Below are 19,962 nucleotides of genomic sequence, written 5' to 3'. Positions count from 1 at the left end.
ATATGCACCGTAAGCTCCTTGTCCTCTGGAGTAAGACAAGTCCCTGGTCTTACTGGACATGCAGCATTCGGACACATCTTTTTGAAACGACAATCAAGAGAAAGCCAGACAAAGTCAAACTACTATAATTGATTACGGTGACTTTTTGTATAAAATCGTCATGCTTTCGAATCACGTGCAACGTGATATCATGCTGGTGCATTACAAAGCACTGAGCGCCACTCTGTATGTAAACACGTATTCTTATTCACACGGCGATATGGAGACCCATTCCAGGCAAATGAATAATGATACATGTTTGAATGCGTGCGCATTACGACAGACGTGTGCATCGACGCCCACATGCTCGCAGGTACTCATAATGAATGGACATGTTCCACGCGAACGGTCGCTCCGTCACGTCCTCGCTTGCAGGCAAGCGCCGCCTCGGGCCTGCCACGTTTGGCATATGTTGGCATCACGTTTGCTTTGATTGATCTGTCGGTGCCATTCGAACGAGCGGCGATTCAGCACCAAGGACAGAGACAGGGAGCTGTACCGGTGGCAAAAAAAAAAAGGCTCCTTTTATTTTAATTTAATCATCTCAATTGGGCTGAGAAGTAGGGCTGAACTATTTAGAAAAATACTTAACTGTGATTTGTTTCGCCTCAATATCGCGATTTCATATACCATTTATTTTTTTAAAGATCTTTTTCTCATGTGGCCTACCCACCACAGTGAAGCAGTTTAATTTTTTCGGGGCTGGGGGGTGGGATTGGGAAATTGCGTTCGACCACATTGCGATGTCGATTTATATTTGATTAATTCTTCAGCCTTGCAAATAATACGTTCTTACCAAGAGGCAGTTCCAGTATTGAATTTGTCACTTACTGGCCCAGCAAAATGGAGTGAACAACAGTGAGCATCCAATCCCTTTGAGTCGGTCGGGAGCCTTGGCATGGCGGGTGCAGCTGGAGAGCAAGGCGGGGAGGGCGGGGTGGCCTCAGTCCAACAGTGCAGCGGGCCAGTCTGACATAACGCGGCGTAACTCACTTGAATGACATTTAAAGGACCTTTTCAGCACAATCTGTAATCCACACTGCTCCACATTTGTACCCAAAAGTGCATCGTGTTCATTATTATTCAGCTATCGTGAATTCAGTGATTGGCTGTTTTCTTCTCCGCGCTGTGTGGCAAATGCTAACAAATTGATTCACATTGGTGCTCATTAACCGTTTGACATTTATGCCGGAGAATGAGGAAAGGAAGGAAGGTTTGTTGTAGTCGTGCGAGCCCCCGGAATTCGTCACTGGCTCACCATCTTGCTTTGGATTTCGTCATCAGCCGCGCGGAAGACACCTCATGCATGCTCTTTCTCTCAAATGGGATCCCCATCCCCCCCCTTCCTCCCCGCTTTTCTGAAATGAGGGCATACAGAAAGAGGAGGGAGGAACAGATTTGGGATATTAATATATTTAATTTTGTCTGTGCGGTAAAAGTAAATGGGAGTCGGAGCTTATTTCTCCCCTGTGTTTACATGTGCAGGCTTGTGAGCACTCGTCCTCTATTACCACTGGCACACTCCATTACCGCCTGCACTGATTTGAACCCACTCAAGTCAAGAAGCTTGGTCCTTCAATACAATAGTGATCCATTCTGTGCTCTCACCTTGGCAACGCATAGGGACACAAATGAGATGTTTCACTTTATTCTCTGCCTGTCCAGAATTAAAAAAAAAAAAAAAAAAAAAAAATTCTATGAGAGTGTAGTTATGACTCGCATAACGCTGATTTATGGACTACTACATTTGTTCCCCAAATGGAAGGATCTTTAGGGTATCTCCCTATTGACAAGTCATTGTACCCCAAAAGGCACAATCTACTATTCCACATCCCATACTTAAGGACTACTGTGCATTTTACAGGCCCAAATGTGTAAATAATTATAGGCTGTCGCCCAAGAACCGAGGGTCCAAGAATTGACCCTTGAGGGACTCCATCTGACACGGCGCAGTTGATCAGATTCAAAACTTCTAACGCTCACAAAATATCTTCTTTCTTCCAAGGACCTGCGCCATTTTCGGGCAACCCGATTAGCATTAGCATTAAGCTAATTTAGTTTGAGATAAAATTTCAACAGGGGGTGCCAAGTAACCTAGTTTTTGAAGAAAGCAAAAAAAAAAAAAAAAAACACCCACTGAATGTTACACAGTGTTGCCATGGAAATCAGCATTTTGGTATAAGTGCTGGGAATTTTCCGTTACCATGGCGAAGGGTTTTGCTCGGCCAAGTGGTGTTGATAGTGCTGTGAGATGGGTCTCCGGGTGCCGTTCACACACACAAAACATTCCCGATTGACGGAGCTCTGATAGTCCTCGTTAGATCTATTCATTCTACGTCTGTCTCCCCGGCACCTTTGATTACAGGCTAACTGGACTGACTGACACATCTTGGGAGACTTTCATTATCGGCCCGTGGAAAAAAAGTAAATGAGAGGGAAGCGGAGGTCTTTGATGATTACGACGCGAGGCGTTGAATAATCATCACCATCTTGCCGTGCCTTCATCAGCATTCTGCCTGGATCGGTGCACCTGATTTATTTCTCGCCCTCGCAGTTGCGAGCTCACAAAAAGTGTTTTGGAGCGTTGCGCTGGAAAGCAGCAAAGCAGGGAAGAAAAACATCAAGTCGAAAATGGAAAGAAAGATGGGGGGCGGGGGGGGGGGGGGGAGAAGCCGAGGGACGAGGACATAAAAAAATCTCTTCGCTATGGTTGCGATGCAAAGACAGTCGTCATGGCAACACAGCAGTCCCACTGTCGGCGCGTTTCCCTCTACGCCTTCTCTTTGCCTGCTCTGCTTGCCAACAAGGTATACAGGCAGCCGCCCTCGACACCCACTTATTACGATTCGGTGTCCCCGGTGGTGGCGGTTGGCAAATCACAAGAACTGATGTGGATTTGCTACAAAACACGGACTGTGACTAGTAGTATTCTGAACAAAAAAAAAAGAAGCAGGCAAACGTATGTTACAGGTTTCAAATGCAAAATCTGCATTTGTCGACTAATTTAATGATCTAAACTGACAAGGATTTGGGGCACTCTAAAAACCGTTGGGTCAAACATGACTTCAATATGGGTCAAAAAGTCAATGCTTTAGGTTAAGGGTGGGCGATTTTTCAAAAATCAAATCACGATCACGATTTTATCACGATTCTTTGTTTACATGTTTTAAACTCTAAAAGAAAAGAAAAAAAGACATTTAACGCCAGCTAAACTTTCTGAACAGGTTTTAATTTGAATAGTGACAATTTTCATCAAAACGTGCAGTGAACGTAAACATAAAAAGTAAGATATTGTATAAAACACAGCTCGTAACGCAGGTCTAGTACTTTGAAGAGTATTTTAAAGCCCTCGTTTTCCACAGTTGACAATGACTTTGTTACCGTGGTTTGCGTTAGCTTGGAGCTAGCTGATCTCCGTTTGCTTTGGCTGTCGACGTTGACGTCCAAAATGAGTCTCTGCAAACTTTAACTGGTTTGCGCTTTCTCCGCCCCCGGAGGAAAAGCCGAAACAAATCGACACTGAGGATGTGGAGTTTCTTTTCAGGGACCAACTCTGCTTCGTGGGGACTTTCCGCTATAGCTTCCCGCTATACAAACAAATAGGGAGGAGGGGAGTGCAAATTTTACCTGCCTGGTTTGGGAGATTCTTAATAAACAATCCTCTTTATCTTTCATCCTTTTAATCGCGCTAATCTCCCTAATGAACCGGAGGAAGCACGTGTAAGGGTGCTTGGGGTTCAGCTGGAGTGTAATGTGTTGAAAAAAGACAAACGCAAAGAGTCAGCGCGAGTCGAGAAGCGCTTATTCCCGTGAGCTGACAACAGCAGGCTGAGGCGCTGCTTCCCCTTACCTGTCACTCAAAGTCAAGCCACTGGACTTACTGTCGACTCGCTCTGTCCATCACACGCACCACCTTACTTACCGTCACGCATACACACACGATTACAGTACTACATCACACACCGGTCTTCACGTCTCACCGGCCTTGGGAGCAGTGAACCGTAACAGGACGCTCTCTCTCCCGTCACGCTTTCCTTGTTAGTGCGGAGACAGAGAGATACTGTACTGTACTGTACTGGAATGACGTGTGTACGTATGTATGTATATGCATATGTTATTTATTTATTTATCTGCCGTGTTGAATTCAGCGGCTGAGAAAATTGCCCTCGCCGACGAGGTAGCATCTGTCGTCCCCAGTCATCCTGTTAGCTCCAGAGGCGGCTGCATTGTTGACAGCTATCATGCTGCTTGGCCCCGTGTGTGTATTTCTCTATTTTGGAGTCCCGCAGAGAACATTACCGTGACCCCTGACGCACCGTTTGTAGCTTCTACGTCGCACAATTTTGACTATTTTGGATGTGAGCTATTGAGGTATTCAAGTAGCCCAAAAATGTATGTGTGTGTGTACTTGTCATACAAAGACACACAGATGCGCAAAGAGTCTTGTGTTGATTTACAGGGCCGCTGCTGTGAAAATCGATTCGATTCAGGTCACCCTCGTACACGGGGACGAGGTGTAGCTATCTCATCTGTCTCTTCCATCTTTTCTTTACATTGCCTTTCGCAGACATCCATCTGCTCCCCAAGCGCTTTTGTCCTTTTCATTCACCCATTTGCCTCCTTTTATAAGCGCTCATCCATTATCTGTAGCAAGGTGGGCAAACTGAGCAAGGGAGGCGGCACACACTCCTTAAAAGTTGAATTCAGTTCTCAACAAATAGGACAGTATCACACTCCGTCTCCTAATTAAAATGCTGACTCGCTATGTTCAGACGTGAAAGTAATGTCCGCCTGATTAAAACGCATTTTCATTTGTTTTGACGCCGTATTTGAAAAGCCTCGCATCTCATCACAGCAAAAGCGAGGCCAACGTCGGACGGAAGAGGAAACCCGGGAGGCGGGGAAGGGGAGGGGAGGGGGGGGGGGACAAAGGCAAGTCGATTCGAGGCAAAAAAAAAAAAAAAAAAAGATGAAAGTCGAATCGGATGAGATAGACACAGTCTGCTCCATGCGTGACCTTTTTGCGGCGAAACAGATGGGAGGGGAGAGGAGGCTTTACGAGCTGCCGGCAATATGCTGGATTTCAATATTGGTGTACAGCAGGGATTTCCAAATTGGAGCGGGTGAGTATAAAAACGGCACATGAATAATTGCACGACCGAAACAAACCAAAAAAAAAACCTGTCAAGTGCTAGTATTTCTCCAATAAACACACGCAGAAACATGAACTTCAAACGAACCGTCAACGGTTCTTGTCCCGAAGAAAAAAAATGTTTTTTTTTGAGATCAGCGATGTCATTGTTGTCAATACCCGAGACGTCTGCTGGACAAAAGCTGAGGCGCAAGCTTGCTCCACTGCTAATAATACGCTCCATGTTGGAACGCAGTTTGCTTCTGTACACAGAGTACATCGCCCCCCCAGCCCCACGTGCCTCCCCCACACCGCCTTGTTACGCTTCGCAACATGTGAATCGAGGCGTCACAAACGCATACGTGCATATGGCGCCCCGAACATGACAGAGTGACTTGGCAGCAGACTCCCCCAATGACTCACTCCAACCACCCCCCTCGCCCCTCGAAAATAAACCTGTACCTTCTGCTCCAAAGACGCACTGTGGAGAACAAGCGGAATCATCTCGGAGTAATGTCGGAGTACCTTACAAACGTAATTTGCAAAGAGGTGCAAAAACATATATATATATATATATATATAAAATCACCTCTGGATGTACCTAATGAAGCGTCCGTGATCGCAGTGCCATTTGCAGCCATATGGCAGCAGACTGCTGAGTCCCCCAATAGGCTGCAATTAGTGTTGGTTGGGAGGTGTTGGCGTCCCACCTACGTCCCACCCTCCAAATGCCAAGTGGAAGCTGGAAGCTTGCCTGACATCGGGGAATGTAGTCGGTCTGATTGGAGTCGGTGCAAGGCTAAGGGGTCATGATGTTGACGGTAGTGCCGGATGGATGGACGCGCGGATGGATGGATGCATGGGTGGCGTTGGTGGCGGAGTGCGTTGGACAATGCAGTCTTGTCAGGTCTGCGATCTGTCAGCCCAGTGCCTGTGGTCCCCTCGGGCCTTGCAGCAAGGCCCAGCCTCCACTAGAGCTCTCATCCACTCACGCAGCATGTCCTCATTCACCCTCTTGTCCCCGGCAGTGCACTTCATTGCACGCTGATTTCTCTATTTTTTTTTTTTGCCACAGGGTGAGAGGGCGGGGGGGGGAGGGGCGACTGGATTGTTTGTCTGCGTGTCGCTCTTTGCGTCACACAACTGCTTATTATTTAGAATGACATCTCGAGTCCAGGATTATGCAGATGGTGTCAAATATTTGCTTGGGGTGATTTTTTTTTTTTTTTTTTTGGTTTGTTTCTATCGCACAAAAGCATTTAGCAAAAGATCGTGATGGATAAGTGAGGCTGCAGGGACATCTGCAGGAAAATGGTGGCGTTGCAACATAAACCCAATATGGTCAGTGTCCCTTTATTTGGATGTAGTATTATATATATATGTGGATATACCGTTACATATGTATATATGTATATTTATGTGTATGTGTGTATTTGTATTTATATGTATATATGTGTATGCATACACACATACAGTATATACTACATACAGATATGAAAAAATACCACCTCATTCTTATAAGAGTATGACTTTTTTTCTGGTAGAATACATCTTGTTCTTGTAGAGTTGATTTTTTTTTTCCGAGGAAAAAATACAACTTCATCCTTATTACATTACATTCTTTTCCTCAAAGTCAAAGTCCAACTTCTATGGCCACCAATAACTTTAGCAATTAGTCCACGCAGAAGCATGACATTTTTTATGCTGACACTGACTGGTCACACTCCCCAAGTGTTTGGATTATTTTGCGATCCCAAAAGTTAGTTCTATTCCGGACTGTATAGCCAGTGCCTACACTGAAAGAATTGGATGCACGTCTGAGAATAACACTCACATGATCCTTGATATGCTGTTCCTCTATTTTAACCCCAAAGGCCTTGCCAAAGCAATCTTGTATAAACGCGTGTGATGACACTCTTCGCCGTGCTCGCGATAAGCTCAGCAGTCACCCTGACATCAGTCAATTCGAAATCCCGAGTAGTCCACGTGTGGCGGCGGACTCCCTCGCGTCCACTTGGACCGGATCGTTCCGTGTGATTTGTGAACAACAGGAGCGGGTGGCTTCAGAAGCGGCCCTGTGCCATGCCAACGATGGCGAGCCGCCATCTGCTTCGAGGCTGCCAGCGTGGGGTTGGCGCCCGCTTTACAAAAGGTCGCCATACCCCGGATTGGATCAAGTGACTTCTGCTGAACTGCTTTACCACCCACGGTGCTGTGTAATGACTCACTGGTTGAAACGTGAGCCCATTTTGAGCGTGTGACGTCATAACGAGGCAAACGTAGGTTGATTAACAGTGGTGCCGGTTCGAAAAGAAAGACTCTTGACACATTACTTCTCTCAGTGAAGATACTTTGCAAAGTTAAATTCATTACTTGTGAATTATTATTATTATTATTATACAAGCTGGAAATCCAGTCACTGTTTTGAGTGCGTCAGATAAAAAAAAATATTAAGATACGTTGCAAACTCTTTGCTCTTGACAAAGTGTGATCCGGCTTCAAAAACACTTCCATTTTGTCCAAAAAAAAACAAAAAAAGTAATTTGGAGCACAGCACATTCAAGCTTTAAGGAAAAGATCCACGACGATGTGTGACTGGATGAGGTCCCCAAATTCAATCATGATATTTCTAAACCATGTGCATTGTAAATGTAAATTTTTGCCATGACAATTTTAACAGCCCAAAACAGACTGCCTTAAAAATATATATTTATGATAAGTGAAGTTTAAAAAGACTTAAAAAAAAAAAAACAATTCAAAACGAGGATCACTTTTTTGGAAAGTGAAATCCATAAAGCCTTGTTTGGAAAAAAATCCAAATAAATAATTAGTGATGTCAAAAAAAGGTTGCCCTGTGTTCTTCAACGTCACTGTTAAAACTGCTCTACCAATTACGTATTGGCAAAACCGCTCGTCAATTCTTTTGTCCAGCGGGGTCTGGGAATGTAATGAATAAAGTAACTTGTAACCTAACTTAGTTACTTTTTTTTTAAAATCAAGTAATCATCAAAGTAACAGTTACTTTTAAAGTCAAGTACTTAGTAAAGTAACTCAGTTACTTTTTCAAGGTAATTGTTGATTACTATGACCACTATTATATATATATGTATATATAATTGACACGGATGTGTCACACAACTAATGAGAACTGGTATGCTAACCGTCGCTAGGCTGATTGATTTTGCTTCTCAAAGGAGTGCGCTGGCTGGACGTGAAACAAAAAGCACAACTTTAAGTGATTCTCTCATCCAGCCCTGTGATATGTCGCCTTCGGAGGCTCTCACGAGAAGCCGTGATAAAACGGCGCGCCGTTGGCCGGGCAAATTTGACTTCCTTCCAAGTCTGGTCGACAGGCACTTAAAGCGAAGCGATGGATGGCTCCGCAGAGACAGAGGCGAGGAGGGGAGGCGGCTTTCTCATCCGGAGGTTCACAGAGTTTATTCACGTGAATGGCGGAGGCAGCAACATCGTGAGCAAGGTGTTCCTTTCTTGTTGCTAGGGAAACGTCATTGCGGGCGAAATGTAAAACGGCAGACTAACGGGGGAAGACTCTGACGAAGATCAAGTGTCAAAAGTGTGAGTTGTGGCTGAAAATGGTTCCCGAGCGCCCCCCAAAAAATGGTGTGACCAGTAGTTTCTTTTATTCAAGACAGCCGGACAACCACTGCACTACTTGAAAAGTAGGAAAGACAAAAAATACAAATATAAAAATCACAGAAGCAAACGTTGCAAATGGTCACGTTTGTGTTATTGCACCTACTCCCTCATCCTCCTTCACTATGTGGCTGTGCGATCATACACTTTGAAGAGTAAGGAACATTACGATAGTGTTATATTTCACACGTGCACGCACACGCACACACGCACTGCATTTTCTGTCACGACTCAGACCTAACTGACAATCGCCTTGTTTGCTGGCCCCTGAGGGCCCCTCCACTTGCCAAACCACCAGGCCATCGAAAACATGTAGAGCACGAAGGATGCCGGGAATTCGTACAGGACGACGACGACGACCAGGAACCCGGCGACGAGCAGGCCGCAGGCGACGATTCTGGTGATGTGACTCAGGATGTACAACACGCTCCACCACACGAAAGCGCCGGAGCTCCCGGCGAGGCTGCGGGTCGACTGCTCGCTTTCTTCCGCGGCGCTTTCGGTACTTCCGGATGGATCGCGATCGACTTCAGCCGCCGCATCAACGTTTGCGTTTCTTCGGACATGACCGTGGACCCTCCTGAGCGAATCGTCTCCAATTTGCCTGGACTCGATCGCGCCAAGGGCTTCTGCCGCAATAGTGTCCGATTCATAAACACGAGTGTCCTCCACCTTACGCTCAAAGTTCACTCTGTCCGCATTACCCTGCTCGTCTTGGACCGTGTCTGATGACTCCGTTTGGTTCCAAAGCTCTACGGGCGTCTCGCTCCTTGTCACGTTCTCCGCTGTGGGGCTTTGTTTCAATCTCCATCGTTTATCTGGGCATAAAAGATCATCGCCGACGTTTTTCCTCGATGGATCTGTAAGGCTGCCCAGATTTTCTCTCGCGAGCGCGCTTGCGCCGTCCCCCGCGTCGTTGGAGATGACGACACGGTCGCCCGGTGCATCCGATTCCGCATTTTTTGCCTCAAGAGTGCAATTAAATGTTTCTTTCCGATGAACGGACCCGCGGCCCTCATGTGATGCCGCACCTTCAGTCTTCACCTTCAGGCCGTTGGCCGTTTGATTTCGGCCCGCCCGGTTTCTCTGAGGCCTGACCACTTCCTCTTCTGCGGATGTGACGGCACGCATACAGTTCATCGCCATCCCGTCCGCCGCTCCTTGTCCGGCAGCATCCTTTGTGCCGTGTCCGATCGTGTCCCAAGATGCCAGCACGTCGTCCGTCACCTTGTGTACGCCACCTGGGTCTCCTGGGACGATCCTCTGACCGTCGCGACTGGCATTCTGAGCCTTCGCTGTCACGTCTGTTGTGGCGGACCCCCTCTGCCTTGTCGCTACGGCGGCCGCGAGCTGCTCGGCGCCTCCGTCTCCTTGTGGTCCTCCTTTTACCCCGTCTTCTTCATGCTTGTGACACTCACTTAAACTGTCAACAGAGTCACGGGACACAAGCGCCGCCTCGGCAGAGCCGCATTCCCGGGGGGCGTCACCGCCGCGTGTCCCTGCGGGCTGGCGGCCCCCGGGGTATGAGGAAACGTGATCCGGCAAAGCATGTGACAGCGCCTGACCGACAGCGGAGGCCGCCAAGGTGGCCGGCCGCGCGTTCCGGGGTACGTTTTGGCTCTGCAGCCGTTCCGACTCGGGGACGGCGCAGTTGGGAGGCCCGTGAATGAACGCCTGCCATACATCGCACACGGAGCTTTCTTTATCAGGGCTAGGACCTTTCCCATTTAGAAAGGTCCCCCAAATATCATTGACAGACAGCGCACCTTTTACATTTTCCTCTGATGCTTTCGACAAGGTCAATTTGGCTCTCCCAGTCCAGATATTATCCACGTTAGAGCTCACCCACTGCTGCTGCTTATCATCGTCCCAGTCCAGCGCAATCAGGGGAATTTGCCGGTAGGCGAGCACTCGCTTCCTTTGGCGTTCCAGCAAGAATTCCCCCGAGGGCTGAAGGGTGCCGGCGGGGTCACGCGAGGAAGCCTGCCCCCACCTCTGGGAGAAGATTTCTTTCACGTGCGCCAAGCGCGCCGCTCGCTGTCGGCTTTTTAGGCTCGCCACCTGTCGAAGAGGCCACAAGTTCAAGCAAAAATGTTTACGTTGGCAGCAAAGCAACAGTTTGGCAGTGCGTGATTTGCTGATCGTGAGGGGCATTTGTAGAAATGTATCATGTACGAACATTCATTCATTAAGCTTTAGATTAATACCACTCCGACATAAACAGATCCTACTTATCATTAATATCGAAAAACGGTACTATTGGATCGCGCGAGCGTTCAAGCCTGTTTTCTTGACGCCATCGAATCTTTTAGATTTATATTTATTTTCGGCTTCCTCAACACAATTCAGCAAGACAAAGTCAGCAGGAATCAACCTCACCAAAGGTTTGCGTCCAGCGGGGAAGAATAACGATGGACCCTCTGCCCTCGTCTCCTCCGCTTCACGCGGGGCCTTGACCTCTGCTGGTCGACAAGGGTCGAAGTTTAGTGCTATGACAAACGCGACATAATCGTCACGCGTGCAAACACACCTGCGGCAAGTGTCGCTGCGTCCATACTCTCCTTTTGCTGTGCGCTCGCCCTCCTGAAATAGCACAACAATGCACACGCAGTCAGTCCGCTGCATGTGGCTTTTCCTTCAGTATAACGGATTAGGATTCGTGATTGGAATAATCTGGCTCCGATTATGTCACATGGCAAAAAAAAAAAAAAAAAAAAAAAAGGCCTCCATTAATCAAGAGAGACCGATAACAGCGCCATATATGGGCGAAATAATCCACCGCTGCAAAATGACGTAACGGCGGTCGTGTTGGCGGGCAGAAATAGCTCCGACTTTAGCCCCAAAAGCCGCGCTTGTTTACTTTCATTTCCCAAAGACCCTTTAGTTTCTCCGTTGCCCACGACATTCCGTGACACCGGAAACCCGGAGGCCGCTTCCATCGGAGAACAGGAAATGTATAAGTCAATTCGTAGATGACGCACCTGGTGTGAATTTAGCTTCTCGCTAGGCTACAGCAAGCTGTCCAAAATGTACCGAAACCGTCGGCCGTGTTGATTGCCGAAGATCTTACCTGTTGGCTCTGAGGCAGCTCCTCTTCATCTTGGAGTCCTCCGGCACTTGCTGCTTGGCCGGACTCTTCTGGTGGCAGAACATGACGTAGTTCATCTCCCGGTTGTTCGCCCAAAAAGTGCCGGCCGACGTCTCGTAGCGGAGGCAAAACTCGATGCGGGTCCCCTCTTTCTCGAGCGGAGGAACCACGGTGTACTTGAAGGTAAACCGATCTGTTTTCCGATCGCTCGATCCAGGTACGTAGTCGGCCAGCAGGTCGAAGTAGCTCTTCCAGCCGTCCAGGGTGATCCGGGCGTAGACGGACTTGCTGAAGCAGAGGTTGAGGACCCGGACGCTGCCTCGGAGTGTGCTGGTTCCCGGGAGGAGCTCCACACTCTCCAGCTCCACCATCTGCGCCTCCAACCGCCGCTCCAGCTCCTCCTCGGACGAGGGCGCCGCAAAGACGCACGACAGGTAGAACTGCTCCTGCGGCGGCGCCTCCCTTTCGCCGACCTCCTCGTCCTCGGCGCCGTCGACGTCCTCGTACTCCTTGACGGACACCAGCTCCAGGCCGAAGGCGTCCGCAAAGGACACCTTCCTGCGGACAGCGGGGCTCGCTTCCCATTCGGGTTGGTCCTGGTCCGGAGTGGAGCCCCAAGGAGAGGAGCCCTCGGTCCTGACCTCTTCTTGGTCACGTCCCTGCCTCCCTAAAGACAACCTGTCCTCCTCCAGGAGTTGAATGGACAGAGCCTCCATGGCGTGCGAGGGTCCAGGAGCCAGCTGTCGGCCTGCGCTGCCGTCTGTCTGCCTCGCAGGGTGGCGCGCGGCGCAGTGCCCTCAGCCCGGCCGCGGGGGACACTGGAGAAGGGGCGAGCAAGGGAGCGGCGACGTGACTGGACAGATGGAGTTGGGTTGCAGCTGAGTCCGGGCCAGGCCTATTAATAGGACACATGCAGCTCAAGCGAGGGCCCGCATTGGTTATCCGCTCGTTCATCCCGCCGCAATGTGTTCGCTAGCGACAAGGGGAAATACATTCAAACACGGCTTACGTAAGGCCACTCTGGACGCTGCAAAGCCTCACGTCCGCGGGGCTGATGCAAGCATTCCTCTAAAACCCAAACAAAAAAGACAACTCTCAGGACTATTATTAGTAAGACTTCCTCAGCTTTTGTCCTCGAGTGCCCCCAAGACGCGAGATCCTACATTTCCCATGAGGCATCGTGCGCACGACTCGGTCGGACTCAAACTCCAAATGAGTTTTTTTTTCATCGACTGTCCTTCTCTCTCGTGACAGTGTTTCACCTTATTTTTGGACCAAAAGGGAGATTATTCTGTTCTCTGTGTAGCAGATTAAGCCCCGAATGCGTTCGACCGTGTGAAGTTTAATTCAACTAATCCTCGATTTGCAGCGCCACCGTCATCCCCTTTACGCTTACAGTAAATCTTGTCAGTCGACTTCAATGCGAGTCGCACAATCCCTCACAGGTGGCCTCTGTCCACAAAGAAGACTTTGTTCCCGAGCCAAATAGTTCCCTCTAATGACTTGTAATGGCCTGTGTGGGCTTCGGTTATTATCAGGCGTCATTCCTTTTCTCTCTTGTGGACTAACATAGCCGCAAATGTTGCAAATGGTCTGAAACCTGCAGTGCTTATGTTGGAGAACGCGCCGTTTGATCAAAGTCGTGCCGGTTATCTGATTGCGTCCGAAAGGCTTGTAATTTCAACGCGGGATCAATAGATGGCGCTGTTTGATCGCGGTAAAATGCAGTCTCATCCGGGTGTCCACAAAGCATAGAATAAAAAAAAAATAAAATGACATCTCTGTTTTCACATAATGTAAGTAGTTGAATTAAACAAAACATGACCCCTGTCGCGAACCCAAAGCAAAGATATTAATAACACCACAAGAAAGAAGGGGAAACTGGACTTTTGTCCAAAAGTGAGTCAAACGTGAGGAATCCCTGCACATTTCTGCATCTGATGATTTCGACTTGTGTGAGAAGAAAGATTCGATGGGAAAGCGATGAAAATGGAAACTTGAGTAATAAAAACGCAGCGCGCCACTAACAGAGTGTATTTGCTGTGGGTATGTGACAAAAAAGGTGATCCCCCAACCCCCATTCTTATGGGCCATTGCTGACTGTCATTTGACAAATGACCGCATGGTGGCAGCAAAACATCGCGTCAAACATAGCGTCTGAGCCCACCGCGGACGAAGTTTTCCACTTTTTAATTGAAATATTCGCATCTCCTTCCGTTTTTTTTTTTAACACAAGCAAACATATACATACATAGGACATGTTTACACCATTAAAAGCAGGATAGGGCTGTTATTGCGCATTCAAACATGTTCATGATCACTTTTAATCAATAAATGGTCATCTTAGTTTTTGCTTTTGTGGCTATTTTAGAAGAATGCAAGTATCCTAAAATTATGAACGGATCCAATTTATGACACGCACCTATGCATAAATAACATGCATTAATTCTAATATTTACATTTAAATAATTGTCTCCTGTAATTCCTCCATTTTTTAAAAGTACACACTGATTATTTTAGCACATCTGCTCTCTGCAGAAATGTCCTTGTGCCCTTGTGGGAACTGGAAATTATTCAATAAGCCGAATTACCTGGGAAAATATATGAAAAAAAAATTAAACGGTGTCTTTTTACACCCTTATATTGCACTCATTTTGCAGCAGTATAGAGTGTAATTTAATAGGCAATTATAAATAACGTTAATGTGGATATTATTTAAAAGGAAACATTTGTTGCTCTTATTATTTTTGTTGAATGACACTTTGACACACTTGGTTCGGTAGTTCCTGAAGAATTTCGCTTCATATCCACAATTTGTTTTGTTTATTGGTAGCCATTTTATCACGCGAAGTAAACACGCGCTTAGTTAACAATTTGAGTGAGTGGGAAAAAGTTTTTTTTGGTTGTTGTTTTTTTTTTTTTTTGCAAATTGATTTAATTTGTTTACGGGGCAGGTGGCCCGTGACGTCACACGGGGTCGCAGTACGCCCAAAAATAACAACACTCACCTCCGCGCTTAGGGAGCCACGAGGAAGATGATGATGATGATGAGGATGAGTAGGAGGAGGTGGTGGTGAAGTGTGTATGTGTGTTCTCGTCCCAAATTGCGTGGCGTGGATACATCTTGATGTGTGTGTTTGAATGGAAACGCGAAGAAAACACACACACACACGCACGCACACAAGCAGCCTCTTGGCTTTTTTTTTTTTTTTTTTTTTTTTCCTCCTTCCCGCATTGCGCGTCATTCAAACGGGACTGCTAGCTTCCCCCTCTGGGTTGCACTAGTAAGCCGAATAACAGCAGCATTGACGGGAGACACCGGTGCGCCCCACGGAGGAATATTTGTGCTTATTTACTCTTCCGCAGCTTGTTGTCGCTTTTCGCCATGCTCAGCTCGGACTGTCACATGTGACGCGCTTGACCACAAAAATCCACCAAAAACACCAAAAGGACTTTCTCTTCAACTACCTGTCCTTTTTTTTTTTTTTTTCTTTTTTTTTTTTCTGTTTTTTTTTACACTAACTTCACGGCGAGGGAAATATACGTGCGACTTTTTTATGGTAAGTTGCTACACTTTTAAATTTTTTTTGACGTGCACTTGGACTTAGGAAGTGAACCGAACTCGCGTTCAACTTGCCTCAAGTTTGTTTACGTCACTTTGGGTATTTGTTGTATACGTTAAAAAAAAAAGTTACGGTCATTCAGCTGTCTGGATATTGAACTCTCACTTTTGTTGCTGACGTATTTTTGAATGTCATTGTTTTCCGCCTTTTTTGGGCTCATCATCATTATTATTATTTTTATTTTTCCATGTCCATTTGACATCGTGCGTTTAATGACGTAAACTAAATCGCTATAAAGATACAAGAAAGAACAAATAATTGTTTTGAATTATGGTTGGCAAAATATAGACCAAAATATATTTTATTTAGTTCGCAAAAAAATCAAATCAGTGTAATTTAAACATAATTATTAGAGTGTGTTTTTTATTTCAGCGTGCACAGTGTTAAGCAATAAATTAAATGTAAGCATCTGATCATTTTCTCACAAGGAATTACCATTTCCGTTAGTGTGTAGTCATTTTTGCTGCAATTACGTTTGTGAGACAAATGTCATTTTTGCGTGTGCATTGACAAATCTCATTTGCAATCAGTGGTTCATTTTCGGGGAATATTTATTTGAACAGCATTCCATAGAAAATTGTATTCCGACAAGGGAAAGTTTTCTGACAAATCTTTTGAGGTGTGCTCATTCATGTGGAATCAACACGCATGATAACTGTCACATTTACCACTATTTGCTTCATGTTGTCATAAATCAAATTACGTTCACATTCTGGCCTAAATAGGAATATGACATTAATAATATGAACAATATTTTATATGTCACGTGTTGCACTGCGAAAGGGAAATCGCAATTGCAAATTAAGCAGACACAAATGTGAGAAATTAATAATTGGGTGCATGTGTAGTATAAAGTCTGCTATGTCCAATTAAATAGAGTCCACAGCAGTATGACACCAACATAACGATCCCGTTGCGTCGATACGAGTGTATCGATACTGCGCCACCCCTCGCAAATACCCCCCAAATCAATATTTCACTTTGATGAGCTGGCCGGCTCTAGATGAGCTGCGGGAGCCGCGGGGTGCACAGGTGTTCCCTCCCGAGTTATGCAGGTGTGCGACGCGGCGTTGCCGCCTCACTCAGCAGCTCGGCCGCTTCAAAGGTGCAGGCGGCAATAAACGACCCTCGTGAAATATGCCGGTGGCGGTGCACAATCAGCCCCTTTGTTGGAGTTGCCCTCTAATCATTTCTTAAAGCGGGTTCAAAATGGCCCTTGTTTATTATGCTCTCTTGTGCCATAACAAAAAAAAAAATGTATATATATATATATATATATATATATATATATATATATGTATATATATGTGTGTGTGTGTGTGTACGTATTTGTGTGTGTGTATTAGGCTGTCCATTAGTCTCCTGACCATTGTTGGGAGCACTTATTAAAGCCACTCTCCCTGCTCGGCATCCATTTTTTGATTGCTGCATTCATCATGGGGCGGTCGTGCTATCCATTATGGTAATAGGAAAATGAATGTCCTCCACTGGATTAATGTGTGTAACCTGTCATAAGTTTCAATCGTTTATCAAAATCAAGACTCTGTTTTCAGCTTTGTGAATGTAGCCGGATGCGTGCGTGTTCGTGCGTGCGTGCGTGTGTGTGTGTTTTTTTTTTTTTTTTTTCATCTTTAGATGTGGAAATCGCTGCTTCCCAACTGAGCGGAGGTAGAAAATGCTCTGCAATTTCTTTGTCATTCCTGGAAACTTTGCAGGCGGGAGCTGAGACGGACAATGGAGAGAGGCCAGATTCAACACTAAAAGTCGGAACGTGGCCAAAAATCACATACGCGTCGAGACGTTTAGGTGGTGAATTTTGCATTTACGATCCATTCCTTCACACGAGGATGTGAGGACTGGAAACGATACTATTTTTTATTTCATAAAAAGGGGAAAAAAAAGCCTCCATTGGCCGTACCAATACGATATGGACAAATGAGGCCTTTTTGTCCTCTGCAGTTTTATTTGTTTTTCAAATCAAATGGTTATCCGGGTCATATGCTCTGGAGACCGTTCTCCGTAGGTTCCCCCCCCCCCCCTGCCCGAACGCATCTGTCATGTGCACATTAGCGGTAACCTCGACCAAAAAAATAAGGCTATCTCGAGCCCGTTGCTAAGCCAAAAAGGCAATTAAATGAAACAATCTCCAGGTTTGATCCCTTTCAACTTCCCCAGCGATGTTTCCATGACAACCTCCATGCATGTTAAGGCAACCAGAAGTGATCACGTTGAGTCGCCACCCGCCCCCCCCCCCCCCCACCCAAAGTAAGAATGGAATTTGTGTTGACAGTTTTGCCCTTTAATGGCACTTTTGTGCCGCACAAAAGTATTTGTTTACCGGGATCGTACGCTGCGAGCTGTCAGCCTCGGAAAGATTTACATCTCCAGATAAAAGAGTGTATTACGCGCTTAAGAGGCCACCCTTTTGCACCATAATTACCCACATCACTCTAATGATGTTTTGTGCGCCTCGTTGCTAAGGGTCTCGGGACAGCTCAGACTTTTTTTACTTCTGCTCGGGGTCACTTAAGCCAAACTCGATCCCCGATCTTGTCGGTCGGCGAGGGGCGGGACCTGCGCGGGGTTAGGTGCTCAGGGTTCCGGGATTCGGAAGGACATCTCGGACTGTTTGGCGCTACTTGTTTTTGACGTTGTCGCGCCGATTGTTTCAACTCGGGCTGACGTGTCAGAAGTGTAGCTTTTGGCAAACGTCTGACTTGGAGAAAGAAGAGAGGAAAGCTGTTTTCCACATCAAATTAAGGAGAGCGGTGACCCAATCAGAGCGAAGCTTTCATACGTATTGAATATTAATGAGAAATTCAGCTCTCTTTCATGGCAGGTTTCCAAGACCATCTTGAATAGCTTGAAAAATGACATTGTGGGTATTTCCAACCCAAATTATCGTGCAAACCCGATTAAAAAAAAATAAAAAATAAAAAAATTCACACGGACTATGTGAAACGTGTTGGCGACACACCGGCGTTGTCTTTTCAGTCACCTCCCTCGGTGACGGGCTGTTATCTTCCCCTCCATTCATTTAAAAATCACTTGTTTACGTGCTGCGGTCACGGTCTGACGAATGGCTTTCTCTTCAGGGTGGGGGTAAAAAAAAAAAAAAAACAACAAAAAAAAAACGACAGCGGTGGGTTTTGGGGTGTTTGTCCCGAATTAAAGAGAAGAGGTCACCCGTGGCAAAAGGCAAGGTCATCTCAGAGCTCCTAACCACATGTGACGGCCGGCCCGTCACTTGCAGTCGGCACTCGAGGCTAACGGCCGCGCCGGTTGCGCTAGCCTTTGCCTCATCTGTTTTGATGCTGGCAAGAGCTAAAGTTTGGTTATTTGAGACGGCCGACTGTCAGGCGGCTGGTTATTTAAGATGCGCCGCTCCGCTGGCCTATGAATTGAATCTGGGATGAGCTGTAAACAAACGGCGTTTACCGGTACCTTTTTCACTTAGGACCCAAAAGGAAAGTGTGTCGTGAGAGAAGCAAATAAAGCGAGAGTGGTAGAGGGTGTACGGGGGCTGGTTTGTGACAGTAACACTTTTTGACAGGCACATTAGGCCGCAGAAAGAGCATCCAGCTCGGGGCTGAGGGCATATGGTGCTGCCTTCTGCCGGCGTCGCTCCAGACCAAGCTAGAACGCTCGCGCGGGGTCACGACTGTCTCAGGTTTGTTCCTTCTGTCTCACTCGGCCAAACAAAACAGGATGGGTGGAATGGACGCTGGGGGATGGGCGCCCGGGACCGCGACGAGGCTAGTCGTTGGTCCGGGGTGCCGTACGGTGTCTTTTTTTTTCGTCAAAGGACAAAAGGGATGTTTTGAGCCTGCCCTCCCTTTTGGCCAAGATTGCCGTCGACGTGAAGTGAGGGGGGTATTTGACATTCTCCGCAAATGTTCATTTTTAGCCGGCGCTAAAAGCCACCGTAGTGGAGGGATTTGATCTTCTTTCACCATCCGAAGGGATCTTGCGCTCTCGGACGAGGAGCTCTAATCCTACTCTAAACAATGGCTGTGTTTCCACCGCAGCGGCTTTGCTGGGGTTTGGCTTCGTCCATGCGGGGCGCGTATAAAGTTTAAGATGACGCATGGCTCCGGTTTGAAGGCAGCGGATCGGTGGGAGGGTAATTACAGGCTACTCGCGGATCACAGCTTTAGGCTTTTCGGACAGGCTTTTCGCAAATGGAGCGGTCGCTTCAAAACAATGGGATACGGTATTTCCGTGAGATGTGATGAGTCTTTTTATTTGGACAGTCACTTCCGGTGAGCGGCAGGGCAGATGGTGCCGTCTTGAGTGCCCATCAGAGCCTAAATAGCTGCGAGCGGCTGTTGTTGCACAAAAACTTTTTTTTTTTTTTTTGCTCTTCCCGTGTTTTTTTTTTTCTTTGGCGTCAAGTCAAACCTGTTACAACACCTGTTTCTGCATAT

The 19,962-nt window shown here is 46.8% G+C and overlaps 2 protein-coding genes across 3 annotated transcripts in view; one reads left to right on the top strand and one right to left on the bottom strand.

The window, feature by feature from the left end:
- Window positions 1-8,789: 8,789 nt before the first annotated feature.
- Window positions 8,790-13,463, bottom strand: ppp1r3aa (protein phosphatase 1, regulatory subunit 3Aa). The gene is made up of 4 exons (XM_086023151.1): window positions 11,895-13,463; window positions 11,355-11,407; window positions 11,204-11,283; window positions 8,790-10,885 (listed from the first exon to the last, which is right to left on the bottom strand). The coding sequence occupies exons 1-4, from the start codon at window positions 12,626-12,628 to the stop codon at window positions 9,062-9,064; spliced, it is 2,691 nt and encodes an 896-aa protein (XP_085879277.1). The 5' UTR covers window positions 12,629-13,463; the 3' UTR covers window positions 8,790-9,061.
- Window positions 13,464-15,130: 1,667 nt separating this feature from the next.
- foxp2 (forkhead box P2) overlaps window positions 15,131-19,962 on the top strand; it is a 78,375-nt gene continuing 73,543 nt past the window's right edge. For both annotated transcript variants that reach the window (XM_086022618.1, XM_086022617.1), the window contains exon 1: window positions 15,131-15,472. The gene's annotated coding sequence lies outside the window, so the exon portion shown is untranslated. The remainder of the gene's footprint in view (window positions 15,473-19,962) is intronic.

Source organism: Filicampus tigris, chromosome 22 (assembly GCF_054856515.1).
Source record: "Filicampus tigris isolate MCC_2025a chromosome 22, RoL_Ftig_1.0, whole genome shotgun sequence".
Classification (NCBI taxonomy): domain Eukaryota; kingdom Metazoa; phylum Chordata; class Actinopteri; order Syngnathiformes; family Syngnathidae; genus Filicampus; species Filicampus tigris.
The sequence above is the reverse complement of the archived record's forward strand: the minus strand, read 5'-3'. Positions and strand labels throughout refer to the sequence as shown.